Here is a 17,970-nt window from a genome sequence, read left to right on the forward strand (position 1 = left end):
GGAGGTGTCGTGGTTGTGGGTTGTCTGGTAGCGTGCAAGCTGGAGCTGTGACGTGATGCTGCAGAGACGACAGAGTAGCGCGCAACTACTGGTGCTGCTGCAATCTGGAATGATTTCACAATGATGGGTCTGGCCACACGGTAACCACCATGGCGTACAGCGGAGATGCAGCTGGCAAAAGGGGCTCCCGCGATATTTCTAGTGCGGTGGCTTAGGGACAGTTCCTGCTTTGCGTGCGCCGGCCGCCTGTAAGCCTGCTTTCACCTGGCCTCAGACATGGGAATGCGCAAGCAGGGACTGCATCTACATGCGGTTAAGCAGCCCCGAACCGAGTCTCGCCAGCAGGATTGCGCGCGCAGAAGCAGTATGCGGTAATGACCAAGCCATGGGGAACCTAGCGAATGCTGCGTGAGTTGATGCATTGCCCATCAGTCAAGACAGCATTCGGTGTGGCCGATGTCCTGCCAGTTTTCGATGTAGCTGCATGCCGCCCAGCCCGCCGACCTGAGGCGCAGGGACGCGGTAGATGCTGAGAGGCCCTGCGTCCCATCTAGGCGCTGGGTGACGATAAGCTCTAGCCCACCACGGCCGTGTGTGAATCATTTGCGACGTGTAGCTGGGCGATCGCTCTTCCTAACGACTTCCTTAACCCATTCAGACTTCCTCCTACAGTTCCTGCAGGGCTCGCGGCTCAACTTGCCTTTCCGCTAGACCTGGAGCGGGCTGTGACGTCGATCTCCGCCCATAGCGCGTCCGCAGCCAAGACGCGGTGCGCTTCAAGATAAGTTGTGTGTTTCCGTGCCCTTCGCGCCTTCGCGCTTTCCCAACAACACCTCTGGCATCGGCATGCCTTTCTTCTCGGCTCCCCAGGCCTTGCGCCTGCGCAGCCCTCCCACTTACTCCTCGGATTTCGTCGCCATGGCCTCTCAGTCGTACGAGTACGGCGACAATGGCATGTTCAATGTCTTCAAGAGCAACAAGCACAGCGCGCATCCCGACTTCGCCAACCTCACCCTGCTCGTCTTCGAGGCTGTCATGGAGGTTGTCTGCGTCAGCGCGCCTGGCTACATTGTCGCGCGAATGGGCCAATTCGACGCGGAGAGCCAGAAGTTCCTCGCCAACCTCAACACGCAGCTGTTTACACCCTGCCTTAGTAAGTGACTACCTCCGATAACGATGACGCTCGTCTGTACCAGTCACACCTGCATAGACTATATTCATGGGGTACTTCTCGAGCTCTACATTAGCAATGGAGAGACTGCGGAGTACCTTTGAACTACATGGGTCTGTTCGCGGGTGCAACGCGAGAACGAGCTTCTTCATACCTTTCAAACCTCAGCTAACCACATCCAGTCTTTACCAAGCTCGCATCGCAACTGACGGCCGAAAAGCTGGCTGATCTGGCCGTCATCCCCGTAATCTTCGTCGTACAGACACTCATATCCTACCTCGCCGCGCTCATCGTTTCGAAAGTATGCAGGTTCAACAAACGGGCCTCCAACTTTGTGGTCGCCATGGCGGTATGTCATGTTCCTCAACCAGGCACACAACACAAACTGACGTTCTCAGGTCTTCGGAAACTCAAACTCGCTTCCAATCTCCCTCGTCATCTCCCTCTCCAAAACACTGTCCGGTCTGCACTGGGACAAGGTTCCAGGCGACAACGACAACGATGTCGGCGCGCGCGGTATCCTCTACCTACTCATCTTCCAACAACTCGGCCAGCTCGTGCGATGGACATGGGGCTTCAACGTGCTCCTAGCGCCAGCCAGCTCCTACAAAGACGAAGATGGCGGCAAGAACAGCGCCATCGAGAACGGAGAGTACAGCGATGACGAGGCGCAACGTCTCCTCGATGACTCGCACTCTGACTACGAATCTGGCAACGTCACCAGCTATGCTACCTCCGCTGACTCCGACGAGTCCGACTCAGACTCTCTGTTCAACCGCGACGCTCAGGCAGAGACCGACTTCATCACACCCACCAACGGCAACGCAACTGTCCCGGGTCAAGGCGACATGAGCGGAAGCAGCAACGGCTATGCCAACGGTCACCTCAACGGTGTTCTCGAGGCGCACAAGAAGAAGCAGAATGCTCCCAAGGGCATCAAGGGAATGCCAAAGCGAGCTGGCATGGCATTGAAGCGCTCTGCCAGCACCGTTTCCGTCTCTACAACTCGCGCTGGAAACAGAGTCTTCAACGCTCTTCCCACATGGCTCCAGGGACCTCTTGCCAAGATCGGCCATGTCTTATCAAGGTTCTTCAAGGGCGTCTGGGACTTTATGAACCCTCCCCTCTGGGCTATGCTGATCGCCATCCTTGTCGCCTCTATCCCTCCGCTACAACACCTCTTCTTCGACCCAGGAACATTCGTCAGCAACTCCGTGACGCGCGCTGTCAACCAGAGCGGACAAGTCGCTGTCCCCCTCATCTTGGTCGTCTTGGGTGCCAACCTTGCGCGTAACACTCTACCCAAGGAGGACCAGCACTCGATGGAAGACCCAAGTGTTGAGAAGAAGCTTGTCATTGCCTCCCTCGTCAGTCGCATGCTTATCCCGACGCTTCTCATGGCACCTATGCTTGCTTTAACCGCCAAGTATGTGCCGGTCAGTATTCTCGACGACCCGATCTTCATCATTGTTTGCTTCCTACTCAGCGGTGCGCCGAGTGCGCTACAGCTGGCACAGATCTGCCAAATCAACAACGTGTACATGGGCGCCATGTCGAGGATTCTCTTCCAGAGCTACGTTGTCTGGATCCTACCGTCGACTCTTCTTCTGGTCATGCTTGCACTGGAGACAGTGGAATGGGCCAAATGAGTCATGTGTTCGTTGCAGTGTTAGTGCTTGGAAGGACGCAGCGCACCCTCCCTTGTTGCGATATGTAATTGGGTTTCAAAGCGAGGCGTTCTGGTACTGGGAATGGGTTTGGTAGTTGCATCGATTGGAAACATGGCAGAGAACTGCAATGAAAAGCAGTTTGTATATACACTTTTAACGTTGTCCCGGTGTTTGGAGGTTGTCGGAGGATGGCCTCTTCTTTAAACCGATCAGATCTTTCGTATCTTGGCTACGCTGAAGTACCGCGATCCGAGAGGTCTGATCGGTTCAAGGACGAGTCCATTCTACGACAACCTCTAAGTACTGTTGAGCACCTGAAAACAATTCGCAAGGGAAGGTGATCCTCCGTCAACGTCCATCATTCGCCACATTGCGCTCACCTGGGCAGCACCGTCGTGTCCAAGTTTCTGGCGTACCAAAACCTGACGTAGACTGCCAAGGCTGCGAACTGGAATTTCGGAGGCCGATAGCTATGGGTGGGTGGGGGAGGCGGAGGGGAGGTGGAGGGGAGGTGGTGGATGTCTCGCTGGTTGATGGCGAGTCTGTGATACAGCGACGTCTCTAGTGTGATAAGAAACGCACCTTGCCCAAGTGACATATAGGGCATGATTTTTGGGTTTGGGGATATACCAGTGTGACCAACTTCTGTAGTACTTGATGTCTACTATTACAGTGCCTAAAGGTGATTTGCTACATAGCGTTCAACGCCTCCGTGTCTAGGTTCTATTGCAGGTTTCTGGCGTACCAAACCCTGACGTAGACTGCCAAGACTGGCCTCGGAGACCGATGGCTGCCCAATAGCTCTGAAGATAGCGTAGGGACCATCAACACACCACGCTGCCGTCTGTTCCAGCTATGATGATACTCTACCTCTAAACTGTCTATTTCTATCAAGATCTGGTTATAGACGCCTCGAGACTTTTCACATTCCTCTTCACCTCGTCTCCTCTCCTCAGCGATCCTTACCGCCAATCAGCTTGGCACGTGGACCCTGAGCTCGCGTGTACTTTCTGGCGTTCCTGCCGCACTAGGTATCGATAACACCGCCCACCAAACAACCCGCCGTTCCTACCCACCAAGTAGGGCACGTTTATTTCGAGGCCTCACTACAGCACCTTCGGACCCGTCTGGGGAGCTACAAATTACCACGCGGTCGGTCCTGCTTACTTCACTTCCGCACACCAGGCTGCACATTCTAGGCAATCGCCATGGCGGATTCCTCCAATGAGCAGTCGCGGCCCAGCGTCCCCCACCGAAGCGACTCGTCTGCCCTCTCGCAGAACGCTACTCCAGTGGATGGCGCGTCGCCGCGGTCTACCAAAGGTCAGTTCTTGTTCGTTCTCTTACTGTTTGGCTTGCAAGCTCTGGCGATGAATTCATATCACTTTTTTTTGGAATCGTGATTCTACCAGCGAGGTAGCTGTAGACCATCGTGACTCCGCAGTGACTAACACCTGTCGTGCTCAAACGCTGAGTCGAATCTCAAATACTACGCAAGCTATCTGGCTATGACTTAGCTATGTGCATGTAGCAAAATGAGCGACTGCTATGTCCGAGAACAATGAACAAGATGTTTAGCTGATACACTGTCACCTACCAAGTGCTTAACGAACAACTGCTAACCATGCGCTTACAGTTGTGTCCTTTCCCGACGACACTGCCATCTCCCCATTGATGATCGGGAAGAACAAAGAACTCGATCAGAGGGATTACTTGGATCTCGACAGACCCGCGAAACATTACCCCGCAAGTGTCAGTAGAAAGAAACTATCTGGACGGCCTTCAGTCGAGCGTCTGTCGTCAACTCCCAGAGGCGCACCAGCTGAGGGTAACCCATCTTTGTCTTCTCTGCTTTCGGACAGCTCAACCGATGCTCCTCATGGGCAGCATGCGCACGAGAATCTGTTGAAGCAGGTAGGCACATGGCTCAAGCACGAGCGAAGCCGACGTCATGCACGAAGAGCGAAACGCAAAGCCGCCAAAGAGGGCGCTGTCGAGGACAAGACATCAACTGTGCCTGATGAGACGACTGAAGAGCCCATCGCGCTTACTAGGACCAGCTCTTCGTCATCCCACGGTGAGGACTCTCTCGACCAACTAGCGCACATCCTCGAGAAGACTCTAGCTATGAAGCCGGCCGACGCGAAGAAGAGGATGCAACACTTCCGCAGGTCTTCCACAGGTTTGAAGCGACACTCTGCCATCTCTCTCGACACGGACTATTTCGAGTCTGTAGACCAGCTGGTCCCGAGTTGCGAGGCCATCTTGGATAACTCGAAGACTATGGCATACAACGTGGACGAGTCAGATGCCGAATCAGCCCCACAACTATCTGACAAAGAAGCACGCAAGGAGAGAGAGGCGTGGACCAAGTTCCGTGCTGAGATCCTCCGTCTGGCTCATACTCTGAAGCTCAAGGGATGGCGTAAGGTCTCGATGGAGCAGAGCAATGAGATTGATGTGCAGAGGCTGAGTGGCGCATTGACAAACGCTGTTTACGTCGTCTCACCTCCCAAGAATCTGCAACTTCAAGAGCAGGGTGAAGATGGTCAGCCTAAGCCAAAGAACCCTCCTCCGTAAGTCACCTTGAACGTAAGCGAAGCAAGTCTAACACTCTCTAGTAAGCTTCTGTTACGTATCTACGGTCCTCAAGTGGAACATCTGATCGATCGAGAGTCTGAACTACAGATCCTCACACGCCTCGCTCGAAAGCGAATAGGTCCGCGTCTACTTGGTACCTTCACCAATGGCCGCTTCGAGGAGTTCCTCCATGCAAAGCCGTTGACCGCAAAGGAACTGCGCAATGCGGAGACTTCAAAGCAGATCGCAAAGCGTATGCGAGAGCTACACGAGGGCATTGACCTTCTCAAAGAAGAGCGAGAAGCTGGTCCATTCGTATGGCAAAACTGGGATAAGTGGGTTGACCGTTGCGAGCAGATCGTCACTTGGCTTGACGATCGGGTTCGCGAGAGCAAGCAAGACCCTGCGCTAGGCCCTGGCGACAAGTGGAAGAAGCGAGGTTACGTGTGTGGTATGGAGTGGCCAGTTTTCAGGCAGATGGTTGAGAAGTATCGGAGGTGGCTGGAGGAACAGTATGGTGGTGCAGACAAGATCAACGAGCGCATGATCTTTGCCCATAACGATGTAGGTCGTTTTACCTTGCAGAAGCCTTCTAAGCTGACTCTCTATAGACCCAGTATGGTAATATCCTGCGCATGGTGCCAGAGGGCGAGTCGCCCCTACTGCTTCCAGCGAACCAGCACAAGCAGCTTGTGGTCATTGACTTCGAGTACGCAAATGCGAACCTTCCTGGTCTGGAGTTTGCCAACCACTTCGTAAGATATTTTCGGTTGCCCCTTGAATCCTTCACTACTCCTCACACTTTTGAGGCCTGTACTGACCAAAAGGTAGACCGAATGGACATACAACTACCACGACGCTGATGTACCGTGGAGGTGTAACACCAAGTACTACCCAACCGTCGAGGAGCAGCACCGCTTCATCCGAGCATACCTGATGCACAACCCCTCCTACAAAGCAGCCGGAGGCTACACCTCCAACCCTGCTACCCCCCACCTAGGCCCTCTTCCCTCCTCAGGAAGCACAACCGCCCTAGCAGCAACCGCAGCCCCTAGCAACATCTCCGCCTTCATGCTCGACTCGCGCGCCCCACCCGGCTCCCAGTACCAAGAGCAAGAAGCCACAGCCGAACGCCAAATCGAAGAAGAAACCCGTCGCCTCCTCGCCGAGACCAAACTCTGGCGCCTCGCCAACTCAGCCATGTGGGTAGCTTGGGGCATAGTTCAGGCTCACGTCCCCGGTCTCCCCGACTTCGACGCTTTGGATAAACAAGCAAACGCGGATGCATACGCCAACAACCCCAGCGGCGCAGCCGCCGAACTAGACAGCGCGACAGCAGAGATACGCGCCGAGGCGGGGGCCGAAGGAGGACCAGAAGAGAAGTCGGGGGCAGGGATCGTGAGTGAAAAGACAGCGACGGAGGAAGGGGCTACTACGCAAGGAAACATGACGCAAGCGGAACAGGATGCTGACCTTTTCAAACCACAGGATGAAGAGGAATTTGATTACCTCGCGTATGCTAATGATCGCGCCATGTTTGTTTGGGGCGATGCGATGCGCATGGGTATTGTGAGCGCGGAGGAGGTGCCCGAGGAGTTGAGGAGTAGGGCTAAGGTCGTGGAGTACTAGGGGTGAGTTGGGCATTCTGACCCGCTGAGGGCTTGGTGCTTTGAGAGCGGCTGTGTGGGTGTGTGGGTGTGTGGGTGTTAGCCTTGTGGTGGAGCACGGGTTCAGTCTGTTCGAGAGAGCGCACTCGCGACCGATTTCAAGGCCACACACATGTAACGGAGATGTATGGGGCGGAGGGTAGCTTTTGACTTGCAAGTCTAACGTCTTTCATGACACGAATGCTCATGTATGATGGCAAATGGAAACGACAAAAAAAAAGAACCTGGCTGAAGAATCCTCGAGAGGGATGTGAGGTAGTCATGAGACGTGATTTCGATATTTCCAACACAGTTGCTCACACTGGTATATGCCCCAAACGCCAAAACGCCCATTCCAACCCGTACCAACTCAGCTCGTGTCCATAGCATCCTCATCCTCATCCCCTTCTTGTATCCCCTCAAGACCCTCCTCCTCCTGCTGCTCCTCCCTCTGCACCCTCCTCTTATCCCCTCCCCTACCCATCCCCTCAACCAACCCCTCCAACCCCCTAACCTCCTCACTCCCCACCCTACTGCCCCCCTCCCAAACCCCTTCAACCCCATCCTTTGTATCCACACCCCGTCTCTCCAGCACTCTTTTACTCTGACTTTCAACGTAAATCTTGCGTTCGCGGGTTAACTCTTCTTTGTCTTTGGATTGTGGCTGTTGTTGTTGGGCGTTGGAGGTAGAGTAAGAAGGAGGAGAGGAAGTGTTGCTGGGTAAAGCGGTGTTTGCTAAATGCGGTTTTAGGCTTGCGAGGAGTTGGCGGAGGTAGGGGAGTTGGGTTGTTGTGAAGGAGGTATGTGTTGTCAGGGGCGTGTGTGTGGGTTTTGTGTCGGTGTTGCTGTTCTTTTCCGTGTTCTTCTCGGCGTTTGTGTGAGTGTGAGGTAGGGATTGTATGCCTATTTCCTTCGCAGCAGGCGCGTGCGTTAGGAAGGCGAAGGGCGCTGCTTGTCCCTCCTGCTCATTGTCTCCTCCTGTCGAGGCAAGGGATTCACGTTTCGGCAACGTAGACGGTGTGAGAAGGGCGCGTAACCGTGCTATTTGTGTCTCGTTGCGCGTTTTTTCAGCGAGGAGAGCGGCGTTTAACTTTTGTGTTTCGATCAGTTTGCGGCGGAGGGTGTAGAGGGCTTCTGGGGTGAGGGTTGAGTTTTTGGAGGGCGGTTCGAGGTTCTAGTTTGTGTTAGTGATGTGTTCGTCGTGTCAATTCATCTATCCTGTCCTTCTACTGCCTCCAAATACCACTGTCTACCACCGTCCTATCGAACATACCTCATAATGCCCCAATCTCACCCACTCTGCCAACCCCTCATCCTGCCCCTTCCCCCTGCCCAACGCAAACACATTCCTCAATGTCCAAATCTCCAATTTATCAAAGTTCTTGTCCACGGCATTCTCCATGAGCGTCTCTAGCTTTAGCACTCCCTCTTCAATCTCCAACCGCGCTTCTGGGTATACATCGTTTCCGTCTTCGTCTTTGGCCGGTGTGCGGTTTTGCGAGGCGTAGAGGTCGGCGAAACCGAGGAGGGAGGGGTCGGCGGAGGAGAGACCGGTTTCGAAGGAGTCGGTGCAGCGGTAGAGGACTTCGTTTATGGCGTTTATTATGTCGTCGATTAGGGACTAGAATTGATGTTAGTTGTTGGATTGATGTACAAGAGCCGGGGTAGCGGAGGTAGTGGATCAATGTGCAGAGAGTGGTCTTCGAGGTATTGCAGACACAATCCCCAGTCTATCCACACCATCTACACCCACTTCCCCTCCCACCACCCCTCCTCTACCCATTACCCACGAATCATACGTACAATAGGAGGCCAAGTAAAGTGCTCAGTAAGCAGCATATTCTCCTGTTGCTTTGCGCTCGCCATCTTGTCGTTTCGTCGTAGCGTGGCCGTCGTTGTCGCAAATGTCGTCCAGCACCACCCGTTGTTTGCGACACGCGCGCGCCGAGGGACGTGTTTACTGCGGGCCCGCTCCCGGGATCTGACTGGACGGAAGACAAGGGTCGAAGGGCTCGCGCTAGTGGGGTCGCGTAATTTGCTTGTTTGGGATGCGCGCTGTGAGGGTCATGTGGATGGGGGATGTTGAGGGTGCGTCCGCGGAGTTGTGTGGAATTGCTGTTTGCTCGTGCTGAGTCTCACGCCTTGGTGCTGTAAAGGAAGATATCGCTAGTCACTGTCACGATATCACCAGCACAACAAATCATCACATCAAAACAGTCATTCAGTCAAAGATGAGATCCTTCCATAAAGTGCCAGCCTATTTAGCCACACCACTACTTTCATACACCCAAGCACGGCGGCTTGAAAAATCCTAAATTATACAAACGTACAGCACGACTCCATATCGTCCATACTGGAAAAGCTAGTTGCTTTGACTCTTTCTCTGTCTCTCGCTCTGGTAAAGGTAGATGCATATCCACCACCACCACCTCAACAACATCCACCTCGGGCTAGGATATACCGTTCTTCTTCTCCTCTTCCTCTCTCGCACTCATGCCGCACGCAGCACTCGCAGTCGAAAATCGCAAGGCAAACAGATACTACTTTTCTCCCATAATCGGCTCGAAAGCACATTTAGAAAGAAAGCCAAAAAAAAACACACACAAGAGGAGGATAGTTTGGTGTAATCCAAATATAACACAATAAAAACGCCCAATCAAGAACCAGACAAAGAGTAACAAAGAGACTAGTTCTGAACCCTTTCTCTCTTTCTCTCTCTCTCGGTGTGTTTCTCCATGCGTTCATGTCGCTGTCGTAAATGCAGTAGATGTGAAGCCAGTCAAAAAGAAAAAGGGAACAATACCACCCACCCGCCCATCAACCCAATTATCGTACTGCTTATTTGCTGCACGTGCCCGTGAATCCTATAAAGCGCGGCGGAGCTGGGTAATCTGTTAATCTATACAAAGACACATGTCCGTCGAATCCATCTAGACAGGACAATGTGTGTTGGTGTCGGTCAAGTTGGCAGATTCGCTCAATACGCTCGCGACTGTTGATCACGGAATCTCCGCTCTTCTTCCTGGCGGCGGGCCTTCTTCTCCCGCTCTAGACGGATCTTGTGCGCTTCCGTTCCGTCGTCCATGAGGGACTCTTTGAACCAGGGGTGTTGCAGTGCTTCCTTGGCTGTTATCCGTTTCTTGGGGTCGTAGACGAATATCCGCCGGAGGAGGTCGAGGAATTGACGGTTGAAATCGGTGTGGGCTGGTATTGTTTCCTGGGAAAAGTTAGTCAACTATCAAACGAACAGTGTGACGTGTGGCGACGTACGGGAAGCTTCTTCATCGCCTTGACGTATTTCTTCGAGGCTTTGTTAGTGTCTGCGTTGGGGTAATCAAGCTTGTAGTTCTTGAAGTATCGCGCAGCACTAGAATTGTTAGCAGCGTCGTGAGAATGGCGTCGTGTCTACTTACGAGCTCGACGAGTTGCGTGATGAACCGCGGTCTTGCTTGTAGACCGCTCGCACAATGTCTCGATCGATCTTGCCACTGCAAACAGCCTCCATCATCGCCAGATGCTCGAGGTTGTCATGCGTTTGGAAAAGGGCGTCGCCAGTGAAGAATTCGACCAGGATACATCCTATACTCCAGATATCGCAAGGGAAACTCCAGCCCAGGTTGAGGATAATCTCAGGTGCTCTGTAGTGGCGAGTCGAGACTACCGAGGAGTGGTATTCGTCATTGAACGTCGCTGATCCAAAGTCGATGAGGCGAATCTCGGGATCAAGGAGGACCTTGCGATGCCGCGCTGTCCGGTTCACTGTTGTTGACGATGACGGTACAGTCCTATTGTACGTAAAAGTCTGGTAATTGTTGTTGACAAGCAGGATGTTCTCCGGTTTCAGATCGGTGTGGATGAGGTTGAGGTCGTGGAGGAAGGCAACGCTGGTGAAGAGCTGTTTCGCAAACTTCTGGATGTGAGAGCTGGGGAATGGGACAAAGCCGTTCGACTTGAGGAAGTCAAACACACTTTGTCCATAGAGATCGGTGACGATGCAGATGTGGTTCCGGAAGTCGAAGCAATCTCGTAGGTGAATGCACCGGTTGATGTTGTGCTTGTCGTTGGATGCCAGTGTTGACAGTACCCGCAGTTCGATGCGGCTGGCATCTCGGTATTTGGGCACTGATCGAATGACCTTGATGGCGCAATTTGTGCCTTTCCGTCTGTCGTATGCTTGGACAACTTTGCCAAAGGTGCCCTGACCGAGCAGTTTTGTGATCTGGTCTGATGTCCTTTGTCAGTATCATTCTTCGGGGTATTGATCGTAGAGACCTACATCTCTCTGTGAGGTCGGCCTCCGGTACTACAATGTAGTGGCCGTCGTCGTCATCTACCTTTTGGTCCTTTGTATACGACTTCTGGAGTGTGTCAGTTCAGGTCCTGGAAGAGGAGGCGTGGATCGGGTCTTACATCTGGGACAACCTGTACGTAGACGTCCTTCGCCTTGATTACCGGGTTGGGCGGCGGCTGGTACAGGCTGAAGGGGTCGTCATTGTCCAGTTCCCGTCTTTTGGCCTGCTTTGCTTCATCCTGCACCACAGCGCGTGTGCGCTTGCGCTTCTGGCCCGCTGCGCTGTTGTCGAGAGGCGAGATGTGGTGGCCATTGCTGACCTGCGAGCCTAATGACGTCGGCGCCGTGGTGTTGAGCGCAGAGGTAGTGCGGTCGGTGGACAGTGAGTGGTTGGGAGAGTCGTAGTAGGGTGTTTGGGTGGTGGAGTAGGACGTGTGCTGGTTGTAGACGGGGTCGTATGCCGTGGATGCGGTCGTCTTGCGCTTCTTGTCTGTGTGGCGCGCAGTCGGGTTTGTCGCGGTGCGTGACGAGGGCGCGTGGTTGCGAGGCGGAGGCAGCTGGGGTTCATCGTCGTCGTCGTCGTCAATAACAATGACCTCCTTCGGGATGCCGTTCCTGTAGAAGTCGGCCCAGTCGGGGTGCCGCCGCCGGTGGGCGGAGCCCGGGTCGTTCGCGCTCATGTCGATGGGCGGGGCCTGGGAGATGGGCGGCAGCTGGGGCGGGTGTCGTGTGTGGGCAGTCGCGTTTCGGCGAAGGTCTGAACTGGAGGAAGCGCTAGCGTAGCCGTTGTAGAGCGAGTTGCCTATCCGAGCGCCGCCGTTGGCAATCTGGGCATTGGCGATGCTGGGCTGGTACGTCTGGTGGTGAGAATAAAACTGGTGATGGGGCGGGAGTGTGGCCGTGGCGGTCGAGGGCGTCGACATGGCTGGGTGCGTCGCTGGGGGTGCGAGAGCCGACGTCGTGACGCTACTCGTCTGCACAGGCAAGCGGACCAAGCACGTCGGTGAGGCGGCCAAACGGCGCGACGGGGGCGCCGAATTGGGGGAGCGTCGTCGTCGGGATGCTCAGTCGGCGCTTTTGCGTGCTGGGACGCTTCGTCGCAGCCAGCAGAGGCGTTATCGCAGGCCTGGGCAGGTGGATGGTGCTGCGGAGGTGCTGGAGCCGCGGCTGGAGGCAGTGCCGGGGCGGGCTACGAGGCGACTGAGGGCGATGGGGGTGCACGCTGGGAAGAATGGCGGGCGTCGGACATGCCAGAGAGGTGGTGAAGCGTTGATGTCGCCGGGTGGAAGCAGGCGAGGTTGAGATCACACTTGTTGCGGAGTCTGTGGTGAGAACCGGCCTGTGCGGTCCACATGGAGCGTCATTCGTTCAATCTTCTCGCGGCACGCCAGCGACGTCTCTCTTTCGCGTCTCGCGCCGAACTCTGCCTTGTCCTAATTCTGCCGCCCAAGACTCGACACTGCTCTATGGCACTCTATTTGATGGCAATAATCCCGCAGCGCTTGTCTTCTGCTGTTGCTGGATGCTCGCACCCAGATCATGTGTCTGCAGCGCGTTTGGCGACAGCCCGCCTGCTGAAAGAGAAAAGCCGCCCGAAGCCCATTAATATGTCTTCGGTCGCTTGCAAAAGAGGGTGGCACGCCGTCTCCACTCGACCTTTCTGGATTCCCTCGAACTCAAACATTGACCAATATCAAACATTAATCATCACTATTTATCACCTTCCTCGTCTTCACATGTACATGCCACCAAATGCATCGCTCCTTCCATCCCGCCCTCGATACTGCCCAGGTGCTGAACCGCGCCCAGACCACCACCCTCCGTCGCAGACATCTGACTGAAACCGCTGCACAAGACTTGCACTCACAATCAAAGGACCTCCGTAACACTAATCCCTACACCGCGTGCGGCTCTAGCACCCATTCCCCATCAAACAAAGCCCTTGTGTGACCGCTCTGCAAAGTGAAGCAACACGCCCGTGGTCACGAGAAAGACCAAGACAATGATCTGCGATGCTGCCCGGGCACGCACCTACAAATGTCATCTGGTTACTGTGGTAGTAGTCGTCGAGCCTCTACCAGCGTACGTGACGAGCGCCCCGGGAGACATGATGGCATGGCAACAACCCCGATCCCGTTTCTCGTCACTTTTGTTGTGATCAAAGTTCGAGGTGTTCAGGGTCCATCCTGATTTGGCTATTTCCGCGATGCCGCCTTTTTAGATGCACATTCCCGGTTCTTCGCGAGCCTTAGAGGCGAGGCTTGGAGGATACATACAAGGCGTGGTCCCTGCCGCACGTGGAACTGCACTTGCTTCTGATCACGGGTTGCTTCTTTATCATGACGCAATATTCCTCCTATTTTACTTCCACCTATCTCACCTACCTCACCTTCCAGGCACATACGCCCGAAACGCTGATGTGAGCCTTCTCTCACCCGCGGTTGGTACCGCTCGCTTGGATCGCTCTTGCCTATCCACTGGCTTGGCTGATGGAAGGTTCGATGCACGCTGCACTCCGCTTCGAAGGATAACGTCATGGCCGCCCCAACGTTTTCCCCACTCCTACACTACAATTTGTAGTCGAAGACGAATGACCGGAGTGATTGCGATGCACTGCCTCCGGCTATGTCACTGCGGATGAATAATGCAACAGGTTCTGGAAGATTGGTGCCGCTTGCGCCGTCCTGGTGATTTAACCGCCAAGGCGGAGTCGTGACATGAGTGATGGTCTGTGCGCAGCTCGGATGTATTGCAGCGGACTTTCAACGCTTGTCTGGCGGACATGGGGGTATTATGATGTTTTGTGAAGATGCACGTTGCTTTGCTTCTATGTTGTTGTTGATCACAAAGAACGTGCTGCCGTTGCTGTGTGTTATATGGGTATGGCACTGAAACGAGATAAATCCCGGACGCAGTCCAACATCTTCGAAAGTCTCTATATTCCGTCATAAAGAAATCACATTCTGCGAGGCATGTCCCAGTTGCATATGTTGTCATGCTATGAACAAGTGTAGAATTCTTATCCCATACTATTTAGCTCATGTATAACAAAGACCACGAACAATACATGAACGTAGACATATATCTGGACCATAATAGGTCAAGGAAAGTAGGAATCGAACCATGCGCTTCTAACATGATAACAATCTTTTGGTCTATAGCCTAATAGCCGTTTCCAGTGCAATGAATGATTCAGACAGCAGCCCCAATGCAGTTTTGCACATGAAATTGACAGAGTCGCGAAAGAATGCCAGTTTCAAAAAGCCGATCCCGGAAAACACTTCATGGAGCCGCCGCGCATATGCTGAGCACAAAAGCCTTCCGTGCGATGAAAAGAAAGAAATCAAGGAAAATCGTCATCGTTCGTTGCCGAGAAAGTACGGTCGGATAGCGGTCTTCACCCAGCGGGTCAAGACAGTGCGACGTCGATGTTTACAACTTGGGCGTGATGCTGAGCTCCTCGAAGAAATCGACAATGGTCTTACTAACGCGCTCCACAATGAACTCGACGTCGTCATCGGTGACGTTGTATGCAGGGGCGATGATGATGTGGTCGCCGCGAATGCCGTCAACCGTTCCGGAACCTGGGTACACATATACATTGTACCCATCCTTCAGCCCTGCAGAAATGGTTAGTGATGAAACAATCATCCGAAACAGATGAACTTACCAAGCTCATGTACCCTCCAGGTTACTGCGACTTCTGGATCAAAAGCTGCCTTGGTGAGCTTGTCTTGCACAAACTCAATCTGTCGTTGTTAGTAGTTGCACTACGACTACCAGGTGGTGTTCAGACTTACCCCTATGAAGAGACCCTTTCCTCGGATGTCGAACACGTTGGGATGATCGCCCAAACGAGCTTGTAGCTTCTGCATGAGCTTCTCCCCTTTGTCGCGAACATTTTCCAGAAGATTATCCTGTTGAACAATCTCTTGAACTGCGAGACCAGCAGCGCAAGCAGTCGGGAAGTTCTGGAACGTATGGCCATGGGCAAAGGCGTTGTCTCCCATCGCATCCACAATGGTTGGTCCGACCAGCATCGCGGAAAGGGCTGCATAGCCGCCTGCGATACCCTTGCCTACCAATTGGATATCTGGAACGACGTCCTCTTCTTGCCATGCATGCATATAGCCGGTGCGACCCATGCCGCACATGACCTCATCCAGAATCAAAAGTACGCCGTATTTCTTGCATACTCGCTTCATCGCTCTAAGGTAGCCGGGTAGTGCGGGGACGCAACCAAGTGCCTGTAGCCATGTGTTAGTCACCAACGAACGAAGAAACAGAGTCAAACCAACATACCGCGCCAACGACCGGCTCCATCACGAAGCCTGCTACTGTATCAGGACCGAGATCAAGGATCTTACGCTCCAACTCATCTGCGAGTCGCTCGACATATTGAGCTACTGATTCTCCCTTCTTCATATCGCGGCTAGGATTACAAGGAGATACGAACTGCGTCTTCTCAGGCAAAATCGGTAAGTAAATCTCTTTGCGGCCTTTGTGTCCACTGGTTTCGAGAGCACCAAGAGTCGCTCCGTGGTAAGAACGATCGCGAGCAATGAACCAGCTGCGTTGAGGTTGCGGATTCGGCTTCAGCTTGGAGTGATATTGGTAGGCTAGCTTTTGTGACGCCTCGTTAGCTTCAGAACCTGATATCTGTCAGCTTGGTTTCGGGCGTGAAGTTTGGATTATCTTACCAGACCCATAGAATACCACTTCTTTCAGCTTGTCATCGGTTGATTCAAGAAGAAAGTCTGCGAAATCTTCCACTACTTCGGTGTGAAAACTCATCGATGCGGCATACCCAACTCCAGACTCTTGTTGCCTCCTTACTGCCTCAAACACTCTTTCATCCCTATGACCAATGTTTGATACAGCGGCACCTCCAGATGCGTCAAAGATCTTCCAGGCCTTCTCTCCATCTACCACCGACAGCCAGTTGCCCGAAGCGCTTTCCAGAAACAACGGAGGACCTCTTGCACTGCGTTTGAGTAAAGGACTACCAAGATGATCGCGACCTCGGCGGGCTCGACGGCTGCGAGAAGTGACGAGCGCAGGAGCTGAATCCATCGATCCAAGTGAGACGCTGCTCTGAGATGCGGGACTAGAACTGCCGCTATCGTCAATCAACAAAGCTGGTGCCATTGTTGCTAGATGGATTTTGGTAACAGTAAGTAGTAGTCAGAGTTGTGTGGAGGAAGGGGAAGGATTGATATAGGAAATGGTGTGTGCAGTGTTGAATGTATTCGCACAATGCCTTGAGAGACTGGAAACGCAGGTGAATGATGGGTGACTTTATAGTCGATTGATAGTAGGGTGAGCTAACCACGATGCGTATGGTAACCCGACCGGTGAGGCGTCCTCTTGGAGTGGAGCGTTTGTGGTGTAATCAGGCTCAGGGTCACTAGAACCACACTTTGATTCTCGGCAGATCATCTTCAGCCCTGAATTCGGGCCGTTCGTGGAACTAAAATCGTGGAGACCAGTGCAAGAAACAACGCCGGCTGAGAACTGGCTCCCAGCTGGATAGATATGTACGTAGGATGCGGTGAAAGGATTCTAGGCTTATTCATTCTTGTGGAGTGTTAACGGTCAATCGCTTACTTTGTTAGCCAATCAGCGCAGACTGTGGCTGTTTTACCGGATTTTGCTTGCTATCGAGATGATAAAAGGACGGTCAGCCGGACGTGATAGGAAGACGCATCGTGTAAGACCAGGGGCCAATGTCGCCTCGATGTCAGGGCAAAAACCAGAAATACCCCTAGATAGTCATCCTTGCATATGCTGCGCGGCGTAAAATGATCCAGGAGACGGGGACGGTTGTTAGCTGGGCCAACGCGAGTCGTGCGTGCATAGCCCGTCCTTGTCGGTTGCTAAATCGCATCTCACCTTGGAAGGCTGGCACACGTATGCAATGCAGGACTGACAACGCCTCGTTTTAGCGGCTCACGAACGGCTGCGACGCATGCATCATTGCCACATGGTAGAAGTGGAGTATAGAAATACGCCGGGGTTTGGGATCGACGAGGCCACTGCGGCCGCATGCAATCCAATGCCAGGAAGATCGGATCGGGTTTTAGCCGTCCATGTTGTGTAACCGAACCTAGTGTATAGAATCCAAGAGCTCATTTTTAGTTAGTGACGGCATTGAACACGAAGGGAGGATCGCGAATTCATTCAGGAGCAAGAAGACATGGTACCGCAGGCGTAGTATCGCGAACACCGGCGTATTATACGGGCCAGAAGCCTTGAAGGTCGGTATGTTGGTACTCCTTCGATTGCGTAGACATGGCCTGACGTGGTTTCCTGTGATGTCTAGACTGATCTTTTGTCCTGCCTGGCTCGATATGTGAACTACAGTATTGTAGACCAGGACACAAGGATGTGCTGGAGGTAACGACTCAACTCACACGCTGATGCCTACTGCAGGTGATGGCTTGGCCAACCACATCCATGCGACCCAGCCGCGTTTCATCGTACTGGCTCGATGCGAGGAATGGTATGTCGACGCTTCAATGGCCGGGCACACGCGGTCCAGCTGCCACAATCGATTGACTGCAGATGTTGGCACTAGTGCGGAGGTATGCAATGAGGTAGACAGTAAACGTA

General features: G+C 53.5%; 5 protein-coding genes across 5 annotated transcripts; 2 read left to right on the forward strand and 3 right to left on the reverse strand.

Annotated features, from left to right (window-relative positions):
- Positions 1-918: 918 nt before the first annotated feature.
- J4E92_010439 (uncharacterized protein) lies at positions 919-2,820 on the forward strand (the record flags this gene model as incomplete). Its single annotated transcript, XM_051501777.1, has 3 exons — positions 919-1,153; positions 1,354-1,520; positions 1,570-2,820. 3 exons carry the CDS (start codon positions 919-921, stop codon positions 2,818-2,820), a joined length of 1,653 nt encoding a protein of 550 aa, XP_051348012.1.
- Positions 2,821-4,049: 1,229 nt separating this feature from the next.
- J4E92_010440 (uncharacterized protein) lies at positions 4,050-7,050 on the forward strand (the record flags this gene model as incomplete). Its single annotated transcript, XM_051501778.1, has 5 exons — positions 4,050-4,164; positions 4,478-5,417; positions 5,463-5,985; positions 6,033-6,176; positions 6,253-7,050. The coding sequence occupies 5 exons, from the start codon at positions 4,050-4,052 to the stop codon at positions 7,048-7,050; spliced, it is 2,520 nt and encodes an 839-aa protein (XP_051348013.1).
- Positions 7,051-7,437: 387 nt separating this feature from the next.
- Positions 7,438-8,933, reverse strand: J4E92_010441 (uncharacterized protein; the record flags this gene model as incomplete). The annotated part of the gene is made up of 3 exons (XM_051501779.1): positions 7,438-8,241; positions 8,341-8,688; positions 8,871-8,933. 3 exons carry the CDS (start codon positions 8,931-8,933, stop codon positions 7,438-7,440), a joined length of 1,215 nt encoding a protein of 404 aa, XP_051348014.1.
- Positions 8,934-10,044: 1,111 nt separating this feature from the next.
- J4E92_010442 (uncharacterized protein) lies at positions 10,045-12,281 on the reverse strand (the record flags this gene model as incomplete). The annotated part of the gene is made up of 5 exons (XM_051501780.1): positions 10,045-10,284; positions 10,338-10,434; positions 10,481-11,291; positions 11,344-11,425; positions 11,478-12,281. The coding sequence occupies 5 exons, from the start codon at positions 12,279-12,281 to the stop codon at positions 10,045-10,047; spliced, it is 2,034 nt and encodes a 677-aa protein (XP_051348015.1).
- Positions 12,282-14,790: 2,509 nt separating this feature from the next.
- On the reverse strand, positions 14,791-15,783 carry J4E92_010443 (uncharacterized protein; the record flags this gene model as incomplete). Its single annotated transcript, XM_051501781.1, has 4 exons — positions 14,791-14,978; positions 15,029-15,107; positions 15,159-15,605; positions 15,661-15,783. 4 exons carry the CDS (start codon positions 15,781-15,783, stop codon positions 14,791-14,793), a joined length of 837 nt encoding a protein of 278 aa, XP_051348016.1.
- Positions 15,784-17,970: the final 2,187 nt, after the last annotated feature.

This window comes from Alternaria infectoria, assembly GCF_024043175.1.
Source record: "Alternaria infectoria strain BMP 0036 chromosome Unknown scaffold_36, whole genome shotgun sequence".
Lineage (NCBI taxonomy): Eukaryota > Fungi > Ascomycota > Dothideomycetes > Pleosporales > Pleosporaceae > Alternaria > Alternaria infectoria.